We start from the raw sequence: 15,920 nt of genomic DNA on the forward strand, positions 1-15,920 counted from the left end.
GACCAATCATTTACAAGACACGCAATGGTTGTAAGGTTTTTTTTCTCGTATTATTAATGGGAGAGGAGAATGGATCTCTGAGTGCTTTTCACAACCCAACCCCATAACTGGTACCACCAAGACAGTGAAGCTGGTGAGATTTGTGTTAGTGGATCCCACCAATTTCATTACAGTAAGTAGACTATGCCATTCCTTACATCAAAGGTCCCCATCCCAGTCCTCAAGGCCACCGACAGTCCAGGATTTATATTTTTCGCTGTTCTACTCCAATAGAGTAACTGAAAACCTGGAATGTTGGTGGCCTTGAGAACACTGTCTTATTGACTTGTCGGGGAAAGCCATATCAGGTGCCATTGGTGCCTGGCATCCTCTTATCTACCCATTCCATAGACGTAATGGCTATGGGAATCGGAGACTATAAAGGCTTGGAAATTTTTTTTTTTATTGTGGTGTCCTGGTAGGACAGTTCCGGCTACTATCCAAATCCATAGTCTAACCTTTCTCTCCCAAAAGAAGGGGTGGACCTAAACCAGGCATGGCCATGCCCCACTGATGACATCACGGTCACGCATGGCCAGTGATCTGGCACGGAGTGATGTTCGCTCCATGCACCGGCTGTCTGGGGTGCTGCAGCCGAGATCAGGTGAACACAAACTAGTTAGTTCAACGATGGGCCTGGATCTTGCCAGTGCCATCAGCGACATCTCCTAACCCTCCTATTGCTAGGCATATGTCCACCTAGACCACATGACCTCTACCTAGGCTCAATCTGTATACAATTATTGTTCATTGTCATCATTGGTGGACGTGTCTTTTGAAATATCATCTACATCGAGCTTTAGTAGCCAATATCCTCCTAATACTGAGAGTCATCTATCTTTAATCACCTGTGGGTCCTGAAGACGGCTGAGGTCTGGGTACAGGTAGAACCGAATGCCTTCCAGAGCGCCGGGCAGTGAGACCCCTCGGATGAGCAAAACAATCAGCATCAAGTAGGGGAAAGTTGCGGTAAAATATACAACCTGCACCAAAAAAATAAATAAATCAACTTCGATGTTTACACATTTATGGCATATCCTATAGTTTATCATAGCGGTTCACATGGATATGGTCAAGGAATGATCCCTCTGCAGTGCCCCAGCACAACTTTTATACATGGAATTTACTTTTTATTTTATACATTTTTACTTTTAATGTTCAATCAATTAAACAGGTACATGATATAAGCATTAGGTAGAGCTGCTTTGCTGGATCTAGTTGATGCACAAAGGGAAATTATGATCGGGCCAGGCCTCAGAGACAGCAGTGTGCCTGACTTATGTAACCAACCAGTGGTAGACTGCAGAGGCATGGCACTACGGTGTATTTCAAAGAAAAGGCACTCACCTTTCCAGTGGATTTGACCCCCTTCCAGATACAAAAGTAACAAATGATCCAGGCCAGCAGAAGACACAGAGCCAGCTCCCACCGTAGGCTCCCAATCTGGTCAATGCCGTCGGATATGTTAAGTACTCGCCTCCTGGAGAGAAAACAGGAATATATTATGTTTATGTGGAATCCAGTAATATAACTCTAGGAGTTCTAAAAGGGGGTCACCTTTCCACCCAAAAAGCTTGGCAAAAACCATAACCGTAATGCCTGGGGAGAAAGCCATAACGGGCCATAATCTGAGCAAAATTCGGAATCTTGAAAGAAAGTAAGGAAACAAATTGGAGACAAAAAAGTGAAGGAAGAAATTATTTTATCCCCTGCTGATTTCCAGAATAAATCCAGAAAAACACATTTCACATAAGTTATAAATTGATTTGCATTATAGTATTTGCAAAACATGACTTTAGTACTTGGCGGTAAAACCCTTTTTGGCGAGCACAGAGGTCAAAGGTTTCTTGTAGTCTCCACCAGGTTCGCAAACCTCTCAGGAGGGATTTTGTCCCAATCCTTTGTTGCCTTGGTCTTATGTTTTGGGTCAATGTTATGCTGGAACATCTATCTCGGACTCATTTTCAATGCCCGGGCTGAGGGTAGGAGGTTTTCCCTATGATATGATGGTACATGGCCCCTTCCATAGCTCCTTTGATACAGTGGAGTTGTACTGTCCCCTTAGCAGAAAACTTCCCCCAAAGCGTAATGTTTCCACCTCTACGTTTGACAGTGAGAATGGTGTCCATAGGCAGCATTCCTCCTCCAAACATGGCAAGTTGAGTTGATGCCAAATAGCTAGATTTTGGTCTCATCTGACCACAACACCTTCATCCAGTTCTCCTCTGAATCATAAAAATGTTCATTGGTAAACTTCAGATGGTCCTGTACATGTGAATCCTTGAGCAGAGGGACCTTGTGGGCACTACAGGATTTCAATCCTCACGGCGTAGCGTATTACCAATTATTTTCATGGTGACAATGGTCCCAGCTGCCTTGAGATCATTGACAAGATCTTCAGTTCTGGGCTGATTCTACTGATTCTACACCATCCTCATGATCACTGGGACTCCACGATGTGCGATCTTACATGGGGCCCCCGACCGAGGGAGAATGACAGATAACTTGTGTTTCTTTCATATGAGAATAATCTCTACAACTGTTGTAAACGTCTCACCAAGCTGCTTGGTGATGGTCAAGATGGTAGCCCATTCCAGCCTTGTGTAGGTCTACAATCTTGTCCCTGACATCCTTGGGCTGCTCTTTGGTCTTGGCCATGGTGGAGAATTTGGAATCAGATGGATTGCTTCTGTTATACAGGTAACAAGCTGAGATTAGGACCACTGGTCCCTTTAAGAGAGTGCTCCTAATCTCAGCTCATTACCTATATAAAACAAACCTGGGAGGCAGAAATCATGCTGATTGATAATCAATTGATTATCAATTCATAACTTATATAAAATGTAATTTTATAGATTTGTTTCCTGTTATTTTGTCTCTCGCTGCTTAAAGGGATACTCCGCTGCTCAGCGTTTGGAACAAACTGTTCCGAATGCTGGAGTCGGGAGCTCGTGACGTCATAGCCCCACCCCTCATGTCATCATGCCCCGCCCCCTCAATGCAAGTCTATGGGAGGGGGCGTGACGACTGTCAGGCCATCTCCCATAGACTTGCATTAAAGGGTGGGGCATGATGTCATGAGGGGGCAGAGCTCCCAGTGCCGACTCCAACGTTCGGAAAAGTTTGTTCCAAACGCTGAGGAGCGGAGTACCCCTTGTAAAAAAAAAGACCATTAATATTGCATTAATATTATAGAACGATCATGTATTTGTTAATGCAAATGTACATAATCAAATACATTTTACCTTCCCTGTATACAGTGGGGGGGGGGGGGGGGAAGTATTAAGTCAGCCACCAATTGTGCAAGTTCTCCCACTTATAAAGATGAGAGGCTCCTGTAATTTTCATCATAGGTTATAACCTCAACTATGAGAGACATAATGAGAAAATAGAATCCATAAAATCATATTGTCTGGTTTTTTAAGAATTTATTTGCAAATTATGGTGGAAAATAAGTATTTGGTCAATAACAAAAGTTCCTCTCAATACTTTGTTATATACCCTTTGCTGGCAATGACAGAGGTCACATGTTTTCTGTCTTCACAAGGTTTCCACACACTGTTGCTGGTATTTTGGCCCATTCCTCCATGCAGATCTCCTCTAGAGCAGTGATGTTTTGGGACTGTCGCTGGGCAACACGGACTTTCTACTCCCTCCAAAGGTTTTCTATGGGGTTGAGATCTGGAGACTGGCTAGGCCACTCCAGGACCTTGAAATGTTTCTTACGAAGCCACTCCTTCGTTGCCTGGGTGGTGTGTTTGGGATCATTGTCATGCTGAAAGACCCAGCCATGTTTTATCTTCAATGCCCTTGCTGATGGAAGGAGGTTTTCACTCAAAATCTCACTATACATTAGTTCCTTTACACGGATCAGTCGTCCTGGTTCCTTAGCAGAAAAACTGCCCAAAAGCATGATGTTTCCACCCCCATGCTTCACAGTAGGTATGGTGTTGTTTGGATGCACATCAGCATTCTTTCTCCTCCAAACACGACGAGTTGAGTTGTTACCAAAAAGTTCTACTTTGGTTTCATCTGACCATATGACATTCTCCCAATACTCTTCTGGATCAATCAAATGCTCTCTAGCAAACTTCATACTGGCCCGGACATGTACTGGCTTAAGCAGGGGGACACGTCTGGCATTGCATGATTTAAGTCCCTGGCGGCGTAGTGTGTTACTGATGGTAGCCTTTGTTACTTTGGTCCCAGCTCTCTGCAGGTGGTCATTCACTAGGTCTCCCCGTGTGGTTCTGGGATTTTTGCTCACCATTCTTGTGATCATTTTGACACCACGAGTTGAGATCTTTCGTGGAGCCCCAGATCGAGAGAGATTATCAGTGGTCTTGTATGTCTTACATTTTCTAAAATTGCTCCCACAGTTGATTTCTTTACACCAAGCTGCTTGCCTATTGCAGATTCAGTCTTCCCAGCCTGGTGCAGGTCTACAATTTTGTTTCTGGTGTCCTTTGACAGCTCTTTGGTCTTGGCCATAGTGGAATTTGGAATATGACTGTTTGAGGTTGTGGACATGTGTCTTTCATACTGATAACAAATTCAAACAGGAGCCATTAATACAGGTAACGAGTGAAGGACAGAGGAGACTCTAAATGGGCACTGTCTGATATAAAAACTTTTGATATGTTGTAAAGCATGCAAAACCAATAGTAATTGCTTTCATTAAAAAAAAAAATTCAGTATTTCATACAGAAAAAGCCAGTAAAAAAACTGCCTCCCTGCCTACTGGGATACATACCTGCCTGGCTATGTCCACTTATCATCACCTATGTCATGGATCCACTTCATGATAGACAGGTCTGCAGATCTAAAGCTGTTGTGATCGTCTCCTCATGTGAGGAGAAGGGGGAGGGGTGGGAGTACACTGCTGCCTGTGAGGAGAAGGGGGAGGGGGAGGAGTACACTGCTGCCTGTGAGGAGAAGGGGGAGGGGCGGGAGTACACTGCTGCCTGTGAGGAGAAGGGGGGAGAGGTGGGAGTACACTGCTGCCTGTGAGCAGATGATCAAAGAAGCTGGTGAATGAAGATGGGGACTGAATGGAGGATTTTTTGTTTAAAAAGTAAGTGTCCCTGCATGTATATATGTGTGTGTGGATATATATGTATGTGTGTAAATCTGTGTTGTCTAGGTAATGTGCATGTGTATGAATAAATGATGTCAATGTGTGTGTGTGTGTGTGTGTGTCTAATACAGGGGGACTACAATCATATGCCTACAGCTGTTGCAAAACTACAACTCCCAGCATGCCTGCACAGCCAAATGATGGGAGTTGTAGTATTGCAACAGTAGGAGAAACACAGCCTGCAGCAACACTGCTGTAAATCTGAGTTTTACCAATCATATGCCTCCAGCTGTTGCAAAACTACAACTCAAAGGATGTGTGGGCATGCTGGGAGCTGTAGTTTTGCAAAAGCTGTAAGCACACAGTGTGTGTGTATAGCATAAAACCAGAAAGGAATGGGTTACAGATGCTCACTCCGGAGACCAGTGACTGAGGAGAGTGAGGGAGGAAAAGGAGTGGATATCACCTGAGGAGAAGAAATGGACCCGCCCCCCTGCTTCTGGTCTACAACATTAAAGGGGTACTCGGCTGCTCAGCGTTTGAAACAAACTGTTCCGAACGCTGGAGCCGGACCGGGAGCTCGTGATGTCATAGCTCTGCCCTCTCATGATGTCACGCCCCGCCCCCTCAATGCAAGTCTACGGGAGGGGGTGTGACGGCTGTCACGCCTCTTCCCATAGACTTGCATTGCATGGGCCGGGGCATGACATAATGAGGGGGTGGGGCTATGACGCCTCGAGCTCCTGGCGCCGGCTCCAGTGTTCGGAACAGTTTGTTCCAAACGCTGAGCAGCAGAGCACCCCTTTAAGGGAATTCCGAAATAAAGCTAATTCTGAGAAAAATATAGGTCATAGACACATAAAAATGATATGTACATGATCAGGATGAGATACTGAGCAATATATAACAGATTTTTTTTTTTTTTTTGGGTGATCTGAAAGGTACGCTTTAAAGAAGAAGTTACAGGTCTGTGAGAGCCAGAAATCTTGTTTGTAGGTGACCAAATACTTTTACTTTTTAAGTGGGAGAACTTGCACAATTGGTGACTGACTAAATCCTTTTTTTTCCTTCCACTGTATATGAATCTAGTATTTATCAGAAAGAGGATGGAGGACGGTCCCAGAGAAGGTCATAGGCCAATATTTTATTGATTCAGAATAGTTGAGAAACAATCCACAACTTACTCCCAAAACTCGATGACACTGGATGTTCCATTTACTGTCATGTTGTGCGTACTGTTACTTGTGTGGTCTATGCAGTGCTCTAAGGAAAAAAAGGTGACACTATGAAAAAGAGGAGATAATGCAGGTACAAAAATATACCTACTATAATACTGCTCGTATATACAAGAATATAACTACTATAATACTGCTCCTATATACAAGAATATAACCACTATAATACTGCTCCTATATACAAGAATATAACCACTATAATACTGCTCCTATATACAAGAATATAACCACTATAATACTGCTCCTATATACAAGAATATAACTTCTATAATACTGCCCCCTATATACAAGAATATAACTACTATAATACTGCTCCTATATACAAGAATATAACTACTATCATACTGCTCCTATATACAGGAATATAACTACTATAATACTGCCTCCTATATACAGGAATATAACTACTATAATACTGCCTCCTATATACAGGAATATAACTACTATAATACTGATCCTATATACAAGTATATAACTATTATAATACTGCTCCTATGTACAAGAATATAACTACTATAATACTGTTCCTATATACAAGAATATATCTACTATAATACTGCTCCTATATACAAGAATATATCTACTGTAATATGTTCCTATATACAAGAATATAACTACTATAATACTGTTCCTATATACAAGAATATAACTACTATAATACTGCTTCTATATACAAGAATATATCTACTATAATACTGCTCCTATATACAAGAATATAACTACTATAATACTGCCTCCTATATACAGGAATATAACTACTATAATACTGCTCCTATATACAAGAATATAACTACTATAATACTGCCTCCTATATACAAGAATATAACTACTATAATACTGCCTCCTATATACAAAAATATAACTACTATAATACTCCTCCTATATACAAGAATAGAACTACTATAATACTGCTCTCTATATACAAGAATATAACTACTATAATACTGCTCCCTATATACAAGAATATAACTACTATAATACTGCCTCCTATATACAAGAATATAACAACTATAATACTGCTCGTATATACAAGAATATAACTACTATAATACTGCCTCCTATATACAAGAATATAACTACTATAATACTGCTCCCTATATACAAGAATATAACTACTACAATACTGCCTCCTATATACAAGATTATAACTACTATAATACTGCTCCCTATATACAAGAATATAACTACTATAATACTGCCTCCTATATACAAGAATATAACTACTATAATACTGCTCCTATATACAAGAATATAACTACTATAATACTGCCCCTATATACAAGAATATAACTACTATAGTACTGCTCCTATCTACAAGAATATAACTTCTATAATACTGCCTCCTATATACAAGAATATATCTACTATAGTACTGCTGTTACGCCGAGCGCTCCGGGTCCCCGCTCCTCCCCGGAGCGCTCGCTTCACTCTCCCCGCGGCAGCGCTCCGGTCACGTCCTCTGACCCGGGGCGCTGCGATTCCGCTGCCAGCCGGGATGCGATTCGCGATGCGGGTAGCGCCCGCTCGCGATGCGCACCCCGGCTCCCCTACCTGACTCGCTCTCCGTCTGTTCTGTCCCGGCGCGCGCGGCCCCGCTCCCTAGGGCGCGCGCGCGCCGGGTCTCTGCGATTTAAAGGGCCACTGCGCCGCTGATTGGCGCAGTGGTTCCAATTAGTGGTTACACCTGTGCACTTCCCTATATCACCTCACTTCCCCTTCACTCCCTCGCCGGATCTTGTTGCCTTAGTGCCAGTGAAAGCGTTCCTTGTGTGTTCCTTGCCTGTGTTTCCAGACCTTCTGCCGTTGCCCCTGACTACGATCCTTGCTGCCTGCCCCGACCTTCTGCTACGTCCGACCTTGCTTTTGCCTACTCCCTTGTACCGCGCCTATCTTCAGCAGCCAGAGAGGTGAGCCGTTGCTAGTGGATACGACCTGGTCACTACCTGGTCAGGTTAATGTACAACCCTCTCTTTTTTCCTTATTCCTTTTTCCTCCTTTTCTTTTCTCATTTTCTCTCTTCATAGATACATTTTTATAGAGAGAATAATTGTTGTAATTTTTGTAATTTTTGTACTTTTCTACATTTATACCATTGAGATAGAAACCTTTTATACTTGTAACAAATCCTTTTTCATTACGAGTTGTTATTTTTTGTTTTTAATGTAATAGTTAGCACGCACCTGTTCCGGGTGCGTCACCCAGGGAGGTGTGCTCTTAAGGGTGACGCATCACGGAACAGGTAGGGTCTGAAGAAGCGTGATACGCACGCGCAACAGCTGTCACCCAGCTTTTCACTGATGAGCTAGTCCTACCTTCTGGCGTCCGTGCTCCATGTCTCTGCACCGTTGATAAGAAATAAAGAAAATTGCACCGTATTCTGGTGAGTGACGTCCCTCTCTTTCTCCTTTGTGCATACTTTTGTGAATGCTGCATCCTTAAGGGACTTGGAACCACACAGTTTACAGTGCCTGCCAGCACTTCATGGAACTGTAGCGGACAGACTCAGGAACCAGGGTACATACATCTTGCTGCTGAAGCACTAAGGGAGGAGCGCTATTTGGGGTAGAGGTGCCGACTATTTACTCTTGCTGAGTTATTTGCGATATTGCTTCTTTCCACTAGTCTGAGCACACCCCTAACTCCCAGCTTGCAAGCCTCACACACATACCATGGAATCCGAAGATTCGTCTGACAGTATACCAGAGGTGCCGGACGGTGCAGTAGGAGCCGGACGGAAGGATGCTAGGGACTTTTTTCATCAGTGTAATGTTAAGGACACGTTACAAGTCCTAAGTCTTAAGAATCTTGAATTTAAAGTACTTGCCTTGGCGGAAAAGGAAACACGGTTATTTTGGACTGTTAACTCACTACGGTCATACGTGGACTGCGAAAGGGTCCCGAGAGGCTTAAGAGCATATAAAGAACCCTCTCAATTCAATGATGACCCTGAATTTGTCCACACCTGGAAAAACATCCATCAGGAATATTGCATGCAAATGCTAAGAGCCGTCATAGATAGGAACGAACAAGAATATACAAAAGTAACAGAAGAATTATTAAAGACAAAAACAGAACTCAGAACCCGCTTGGACGAAGAGAAATTTCATACTTTTTCCAAAAAAATGGAAAGAAAAATAGTGGCATTACAATCTATTATCAAGGACCAAAAAAAGGACAAATTTATTAGAGATCGTCTAGACTATGAATCTGAAAAAGTGTTTCCCGCAGGAGGTCCAAAAAAACAACGCCCGAGACGACCCAGAGGCGGACAAGCGAGACGTAGAACAACCGATTATTGGACCACTGAGTCCGATTCAAGTGGGAACGAAGATCAAAATAGAAAGTCTAGAAAGGACGATAGTGAAAAACAAAGAGCCTCAAAAGAAAATCAAGATAAAAACGATCAAGAAACTGCATCAAACACCAAAAAAATGGACTCTAACATTAAAAAATCAAGTGGCCCTTTAGGCGGAAAGCACGAAGGGGACCTAGAAGGAAAAGGAGAAGAGGACCTAGGTCGTCCCAAAAGGAACACCCAGAGGAACAAGAAAGTGTCTTGGAACAAGTAGAAGATGTCTGTTCAGTTATCAATCTTACGGACAGGCCACTCGACCAGGACACTGTATCTCTGTTAAATAGAGGTCTCAACTACTGTATTACGGAGGACTTCAACATAGTGGACTTTGAAGTAGATCTATTTAAGTCTATCAGAAAACTAAATCTGAAAAAAATATTTGCTAATAAAAACACAGCTATTAGTCCACTAGAAGGGGAGATCCCAGCAGTAGTTGGCCCTCTCGGGTTTAGCGTCCTAAAAGACGCTACAACTAGCGAGCTCGAATGTCTCGACCATCTAATCGATTTGCAGGATACAGCCGAGGACCCCATAGTCACTGGGGAGTTGTCATTTGAGGACTTTAAGGGTGGGGTTAAATCCTCCTTTTGTCCTCAGGTGACACCGGGGAGCAATATTGATCTCTTTCATAATAATGTACTTCGTGAAGTTAAGTCCCTTATCTATAAAAAAGACCCTAGCAATTTGAGTGTGGGTGAGAGAAGAGCACTAGACTGTCTCAAGAAAAGAAATGATATCGTTATAAAAAAAGCCGATAAAGGCGGTAATGTGGTCGTTATGACCACAGAATATTATAAAAACGAAGCTCTGAGGCAGTTGGGCAATTCTCTCACCTACACCAAATTACATACGAATCCTGTTCCCAAAATTAGAGAGAATCTACAGGGCCTACTTAGAAAAGCAGTTGAAAACAATATTATTTCTAAAAAACGTGCTGAAAAATTGATTCCTTTGTTTCCTTCTAGCCCGCGATGGTACTTCCTGCCGAAGGTACATAAGACCTTGGAAGCCCCTCCCGGGAGACCTATTGTCTCAGGAAGGGGCTCAGTCACAGAACCATTGTCCAAATATCTGGAGTGGTTACTGCGACCCCTTCTGCAGGAAGTGCCATCGCTGGTAAAGGACACCAACCAATTTCTTTTGTTTTTACAGGACTTAGTGTGGTCAGACAATATGTTGCTAGCCTCTATAGATATAGAGAGTCTCTATACCAGCATTCCACAAGATAAAGGGGTGGAATGCATTAGGGAGATCTTATCGCACTCCGGAAAGTCTGATAAAGTGACCCAATTTATTTGTGAGTCCTTGGCATTTATATTAAAAAATAATGCATTTCTGTTTGACGAAGTGTGGTACAGACAGATCGGGGGTGTGGCCATGGGCACCCCCGTGGCCTGTACATTTGCAAATCTGTACGTCGCCTCATTCGAGGAAAAACATGTGTTCACCACCTCCAATCCTTTCCTGAAGTTCGTCCGGTGCTATCTCAGATTTGTCGATGACGTGTTCATCGCCTGGGATGGCACCGCGGCGAACTTCAGGGAATTTGTAGAATACCTTAACGAAAAAAATGATATGAATCTTAGATTCACTTACAAAGTTGATTCGAAAAAAATGGAATTCTTAGATGTTCTTATCGAAATCGAAGGAGGGGAACTTCGTACATCAGGTTACAGGAAGCCCACAGCCTCTAATTCTCTGCTTCAGTTCTCGAGCTACCATCCTCAACACACAAAAACCGCTTTACCTTATGGACAATTTTTGCGCTTGAGACGCATTAATGATACCGATGAAAAATTCATTTCTCAAGCCGAAGAACTGAAGCAGAGGTTATTGGCTCGTGGCTATCCTGTATTTATCATTAATACAGCATTAAAAAAAGCCCTAGTACAGGACAGAAACAATTTACTTTCAATTAATAAAAACAAAAAAGCTAAAAAAGATATTAAAGTAAAATCCTCTGACAATCCAGCACCTAGGTTCTCCTTTTCCTTCAAATTTAGCCCCCTCGAAAAAGTTATAAGAAGAGCAGTACATAATAGTTGGTCCTTGATTAAAAGTGACACCGACCTTGGAAAACTTGTACATGATAGACCTCTAATCACATTCAAGCGGTGTAAAAACCTGAGGGATGCAGTCACCAGTAGTAACTTCTGTTCGAATCCAAAAACCTCTGACTGGCTCACAAAATCCGGCCCCACAGGGAACCACAAGTGCGGTACATGTATTTGGTGCCCCAATATGAAAATAGGAAAAAGCACCCTTATTGGGGGAGAAATTATACATGTTAACACCCTGATCACCTGTAGAACCCAGTGGGTTGTGTATGCAATGACCTGTTCATGTGGAAGGTTTTACATTGGTAGCACAAAACGTACCCTGAATACTAGATTCAGGGAACATGTTTATTCAGTTAAAACCAAAAAAGGTGCACCCCGTTTTATCGAACACATGAACAGTGAGCATAAAGGCATCTGTGATAACTTACTCTTTCAGGGACTCGAAGTTATCCGCAGCAAAGAAAATTCAGATAAAAGAAAACTTCTGTTACAAACAGAAGCCAAATGGATAATAAAACTTAATGCTGCCGGTAACCTAGGACTCAATGAAAGAGTGGACTACAGTGTCTTTTTGTAATTTATAATCCTGTGTTTCAGGTTAATGTACAACCCTCTCTTTTTTCCTTATTCCTTTTTCCTCCTTTTCTTTTCTCATTTTCTCTCTTCATAGATACATTTTTATAGAGAGAATAATTGTTGTAATTTTTGTAATTTTTGTACTTTTCTACATTTATACCATTGAGATAGAAACCTTTTATACTTGTAACAAATCCTTTTTCATTACGAGTTGTTATTTTTTGTTTTTAATGTAATAGTTAGCACGCACCTGTTCCGGGTGCGTCACCCAGGGAGGTGTGCTCTTAAGGGTGACGCATCACGGAACAGGTAGGGTCTGAAGAAGCGTGATACGCACGCGCAACAGCTGTCACCCAGCTTTTCACTGATGAGCTAGTCCTACCTTCTGGCGTCCGTGCTCCATGTCTCTGCACCGTTGATAAGAAATAAAGAAAATTGCACCGTATTCTGGTGAGTGACGTCCCTCTCTTTCTCCTTTGTGCATAACTACTATAATACTGCCTCCTATATACAGGAATATAACTACTATAATACTGCCTCCTATATACAGGAATATAACTACTATAATACTGATCCTATATACAAGTATATAACTATTATAATACTGCTCCTATGTACAAGAATATAACTACTATAATACTGTTCCTATATACAAGAATATATCTACTATAATACTGCTCCTATATACAAGAATATATCTACTGTAATATGTTCCTATATACAAGAATATAACTACTATAATACTGTTCCTATATACAAGAATATAACTACTATAATACTGCTTATATACAAGAATATATCTACTATAATACTGCTCCTATATACAAGAATATAACTACTATAATACTGCCTCCTATATACAGGAATATAACTACTATAATACTGCTCCTATATACAAGAATATAACTACTATAATACTGCCTCCTATATACAAGAATATAACTACTATAATACTGCCTCCTATATACAAAAATATAACTACTATAATACTCCTCCTATATACAAGAATAGAACTACTATAATACTGCTCTCTATATACAAGAATATAACTACTATAATACTGCTCCCTATATACAAGAATATAACTACTATAATACTGCCTCCTATATACAAGAATATAACAACTATAATACTGCTCGTATATACAAGAATATAACTACTATAATACTGCCTCCTATATACAAGAATATAACTACTATAATACTGCTCCCTATATACAAGAATATAACTACTACAATACTGCCTCCTATATACAAGATTATAACTACTATAATACTGCTCCCTATATACAAGAATATAACTACTATAATACTGCCTCCTATATACAAGAATATAACTACTATAATACTGCTCCTATATACAAGAATATAACTACTATAATACTGCCCCTATATACAAGAATATAACTACTATAGTACTGCTCCTATCTACAAGAATATAACTTCTATAATACTGCCTCCTATATACAAGAATATATCTACTATAGTACTGCTGTTACGCCGAGCGCTCCGGGTCCCCGCTCCTCCCCGGAGCGCTCGCTTCACTCTCCCCGCGGCAGCGCTCCGGTCACGTCCTCTGACCCGGGGCGCTGCGATTCCGCTGCCAGCCGGGATGCGATTCGCGATGCGGGTAGCGCCCGCTCGCGATGCGCACCCCGGCTCCCCTACCTGACTCGCTCTCCGTCTGTTCTGTCCCGGCGCGCGCGGCCCCGCTCCCTAGGGCGCGCGCGCGCCGGGTCTCTGCGATTTAAAGGGCCACTGCGCCGCTGATTGGCGCAGTGGTTCCAATTAGTGGTTACACCTGTGCACTTCCCTATATCACCTCACTTCCCCTTCACTCCCTCGCCGGATCTTGTTGCCTTAGTGCCAGTGAAAGCGTTCCTTGTGTGTTCCTTGCCTGTGTTTCCAGACCTTCTGCCGTTGCCCCTGACTACGATCCTTGCTGCCTGCCCCGACCTTCTGCTACGTCCGACCTTGCTTTTGCCTACTCCCTTGTACCGCGCCTATCTTCAGCAGCCAGAGAGGTGAGCCGTTGCTAGTGGATACGACCTGGTCACTACCGCCGCAGCAAGACCATCCCGCTTTGCGGCGGGCTCTGGTGAATACCAGTAGTGGCTTAGAACCGGTCCACTAGCACGGTCCACGCCAATCCCTCTCTGGCACAGAGGATCCACTACCTGCCAGCCGGCATCGTGACAGTAGATCCGGCCATGGATCCCGCTGAAGTTCCTCTGCCAGTTGTCGCTGACCTCACCACGGTGGTCGCCCAGCAGTCACAACAGATAGCGCAACAAGGCCAACAGCTGTCTCAACTGACCGTTATGCTACAACAGTTACTACCACAGCTTCAGCAGTCATCTCCTCCGCCAGCTCCTGCACCTCCTCCGCAGCGAGTGGCCGCTCCTGGGATACGCTTATCCTTGCCGGATAAATTTGATGGGGACTCTAAGTTTTGCCGTGGCTTTCTTTCCCAATGTTCCCTGCATCTGGAGATGATGTCGGACCTGTTTCCCACTGAAAGGTCTAAGGTGGCTTTCGTAGTCAGCCTTCTGTCCGGAAAAGCCCTGTCATGGGCCACACCGCTCTGGGACCGCAATGACCCCGTCACTGCCTCTGTACACTCCTTCTTCTCGGAAATCCGAAGTGTCTTTGAGGAACCTGCCCGAGCCTCTTCTGCTGAGACTGCCCTGTTGAACCTGGTCCAGGGTAATTCTTCCGTTGGCGAGTATGCCGTACAATTCCGTACTCTTGCTTCAGAATTGTCCTGGAATAATGAGGCCCTCTGCGCGACCTTCAAAAAAGGCCTATCCAGCAACATTAAAGATGTTCTGGCCGCACGAGAAATTCCTGCTAATCTACATGAACTTATTCACCTAGCCACTCGCATTGACATGCGTTTTTCCGAAAGGCGTCAGGAACTCCGCCAAGATATGGACTCTGTTCGCACGAGGCGTTTCTCCTCCTCGGCTCCTCTCTCCTCTGGTCCCCTGCAATCTGTTCCTGTGCCTCCCGCCGTGGAGGCTATGCAGGTCGACCGGTCTCGCCTGACACCTCAAGAGAGGACACGACGCCGTATGGAGAACCTCTGCCTGTACTGTGCTAGTACCGAACACTTCCTAAGAGATTGTCCTATCCGTCCTCCCCGCCTGGAAAGACGTACGCTGACTCCGCACAAAGGTGAGACAGTCCTTGATGTCTACTCTGCTTCTCCACGTCTTACTGTGCCTGTGCGGATGTCTGCCTCTGCCTTCTCCTTCTCTACAGTGGCCTTCTTGGACTCAGGATCTGCAGGAAATTTTATTTTGGCCTCTCTCGTCAACAGGTTCAACATCCCGGTGACCAGTCTCGCCAGACCCCTCTACATCAATTGTGTAAATAATGAAAGATTGGACTGTACCATACGTTTCCGCACGGAGCCCCTTCTTATGAGCATCGGATCTCATCATGAGAGGATTGAACTTTTGGTCCTCCCCAATTGCACCTCGGAAATTCTCCTTGGACTTCCCTGGCTTCAACTTCATTCCCCTACCCTGGATTGGTCCACTGGGGAGATCAAGAGTTGGGGGTCCTCTTGTTCCA

General features: G+C 43.3%; 1 protein-coding gene across 2 annotated transcripts in view; it reads right to left on the minus strand.

Annotated features, from left to right (window-relative positions):
- SLC6A13 (solute carrier family 6 member 13) overlaps nucleotides 1-15,920 on the minus strand; it is a 47,276-nt gene that overhangs the window by 9,224 nt on the left and 22,132 nt on the right. For both annotated transcript variants that reach the window (XM_056517839.1, XM_056517837.1), the window contains 3 exons: nucleotides 6,301-6,379; nucleotides 1,387-1,519; nucleotides 888-1,022 (listed from right to left, as the gene is read on the minus strand). In XM_056517839.1, the coding sequence (XP_056373814.1) occupies nucleotides 888-1,022; nucleotides 1,387-1,519; nucleotides 6,301-6,379 (347 nt within the window). The remainder of the gene's footprint in view (nucleotides 1-887; nucleotides 1,023-1,386; nucleotides 1,520-6,300; nucleotides 6,380-15,920) is intronic.

Source organism: Hyla sarda, chromosome 4 (genome assembly GCF_029499605.1).
Source record: "Hyla sarda isolate aHylSar1 chromosome 4, aHylSar1.hap1, whole genome shotgun sequence".
NCBI lineage: Eukaryota > Metazoa > Chordata > Amphibia > Anura > Hylidae > Hyla > Hyla sarda.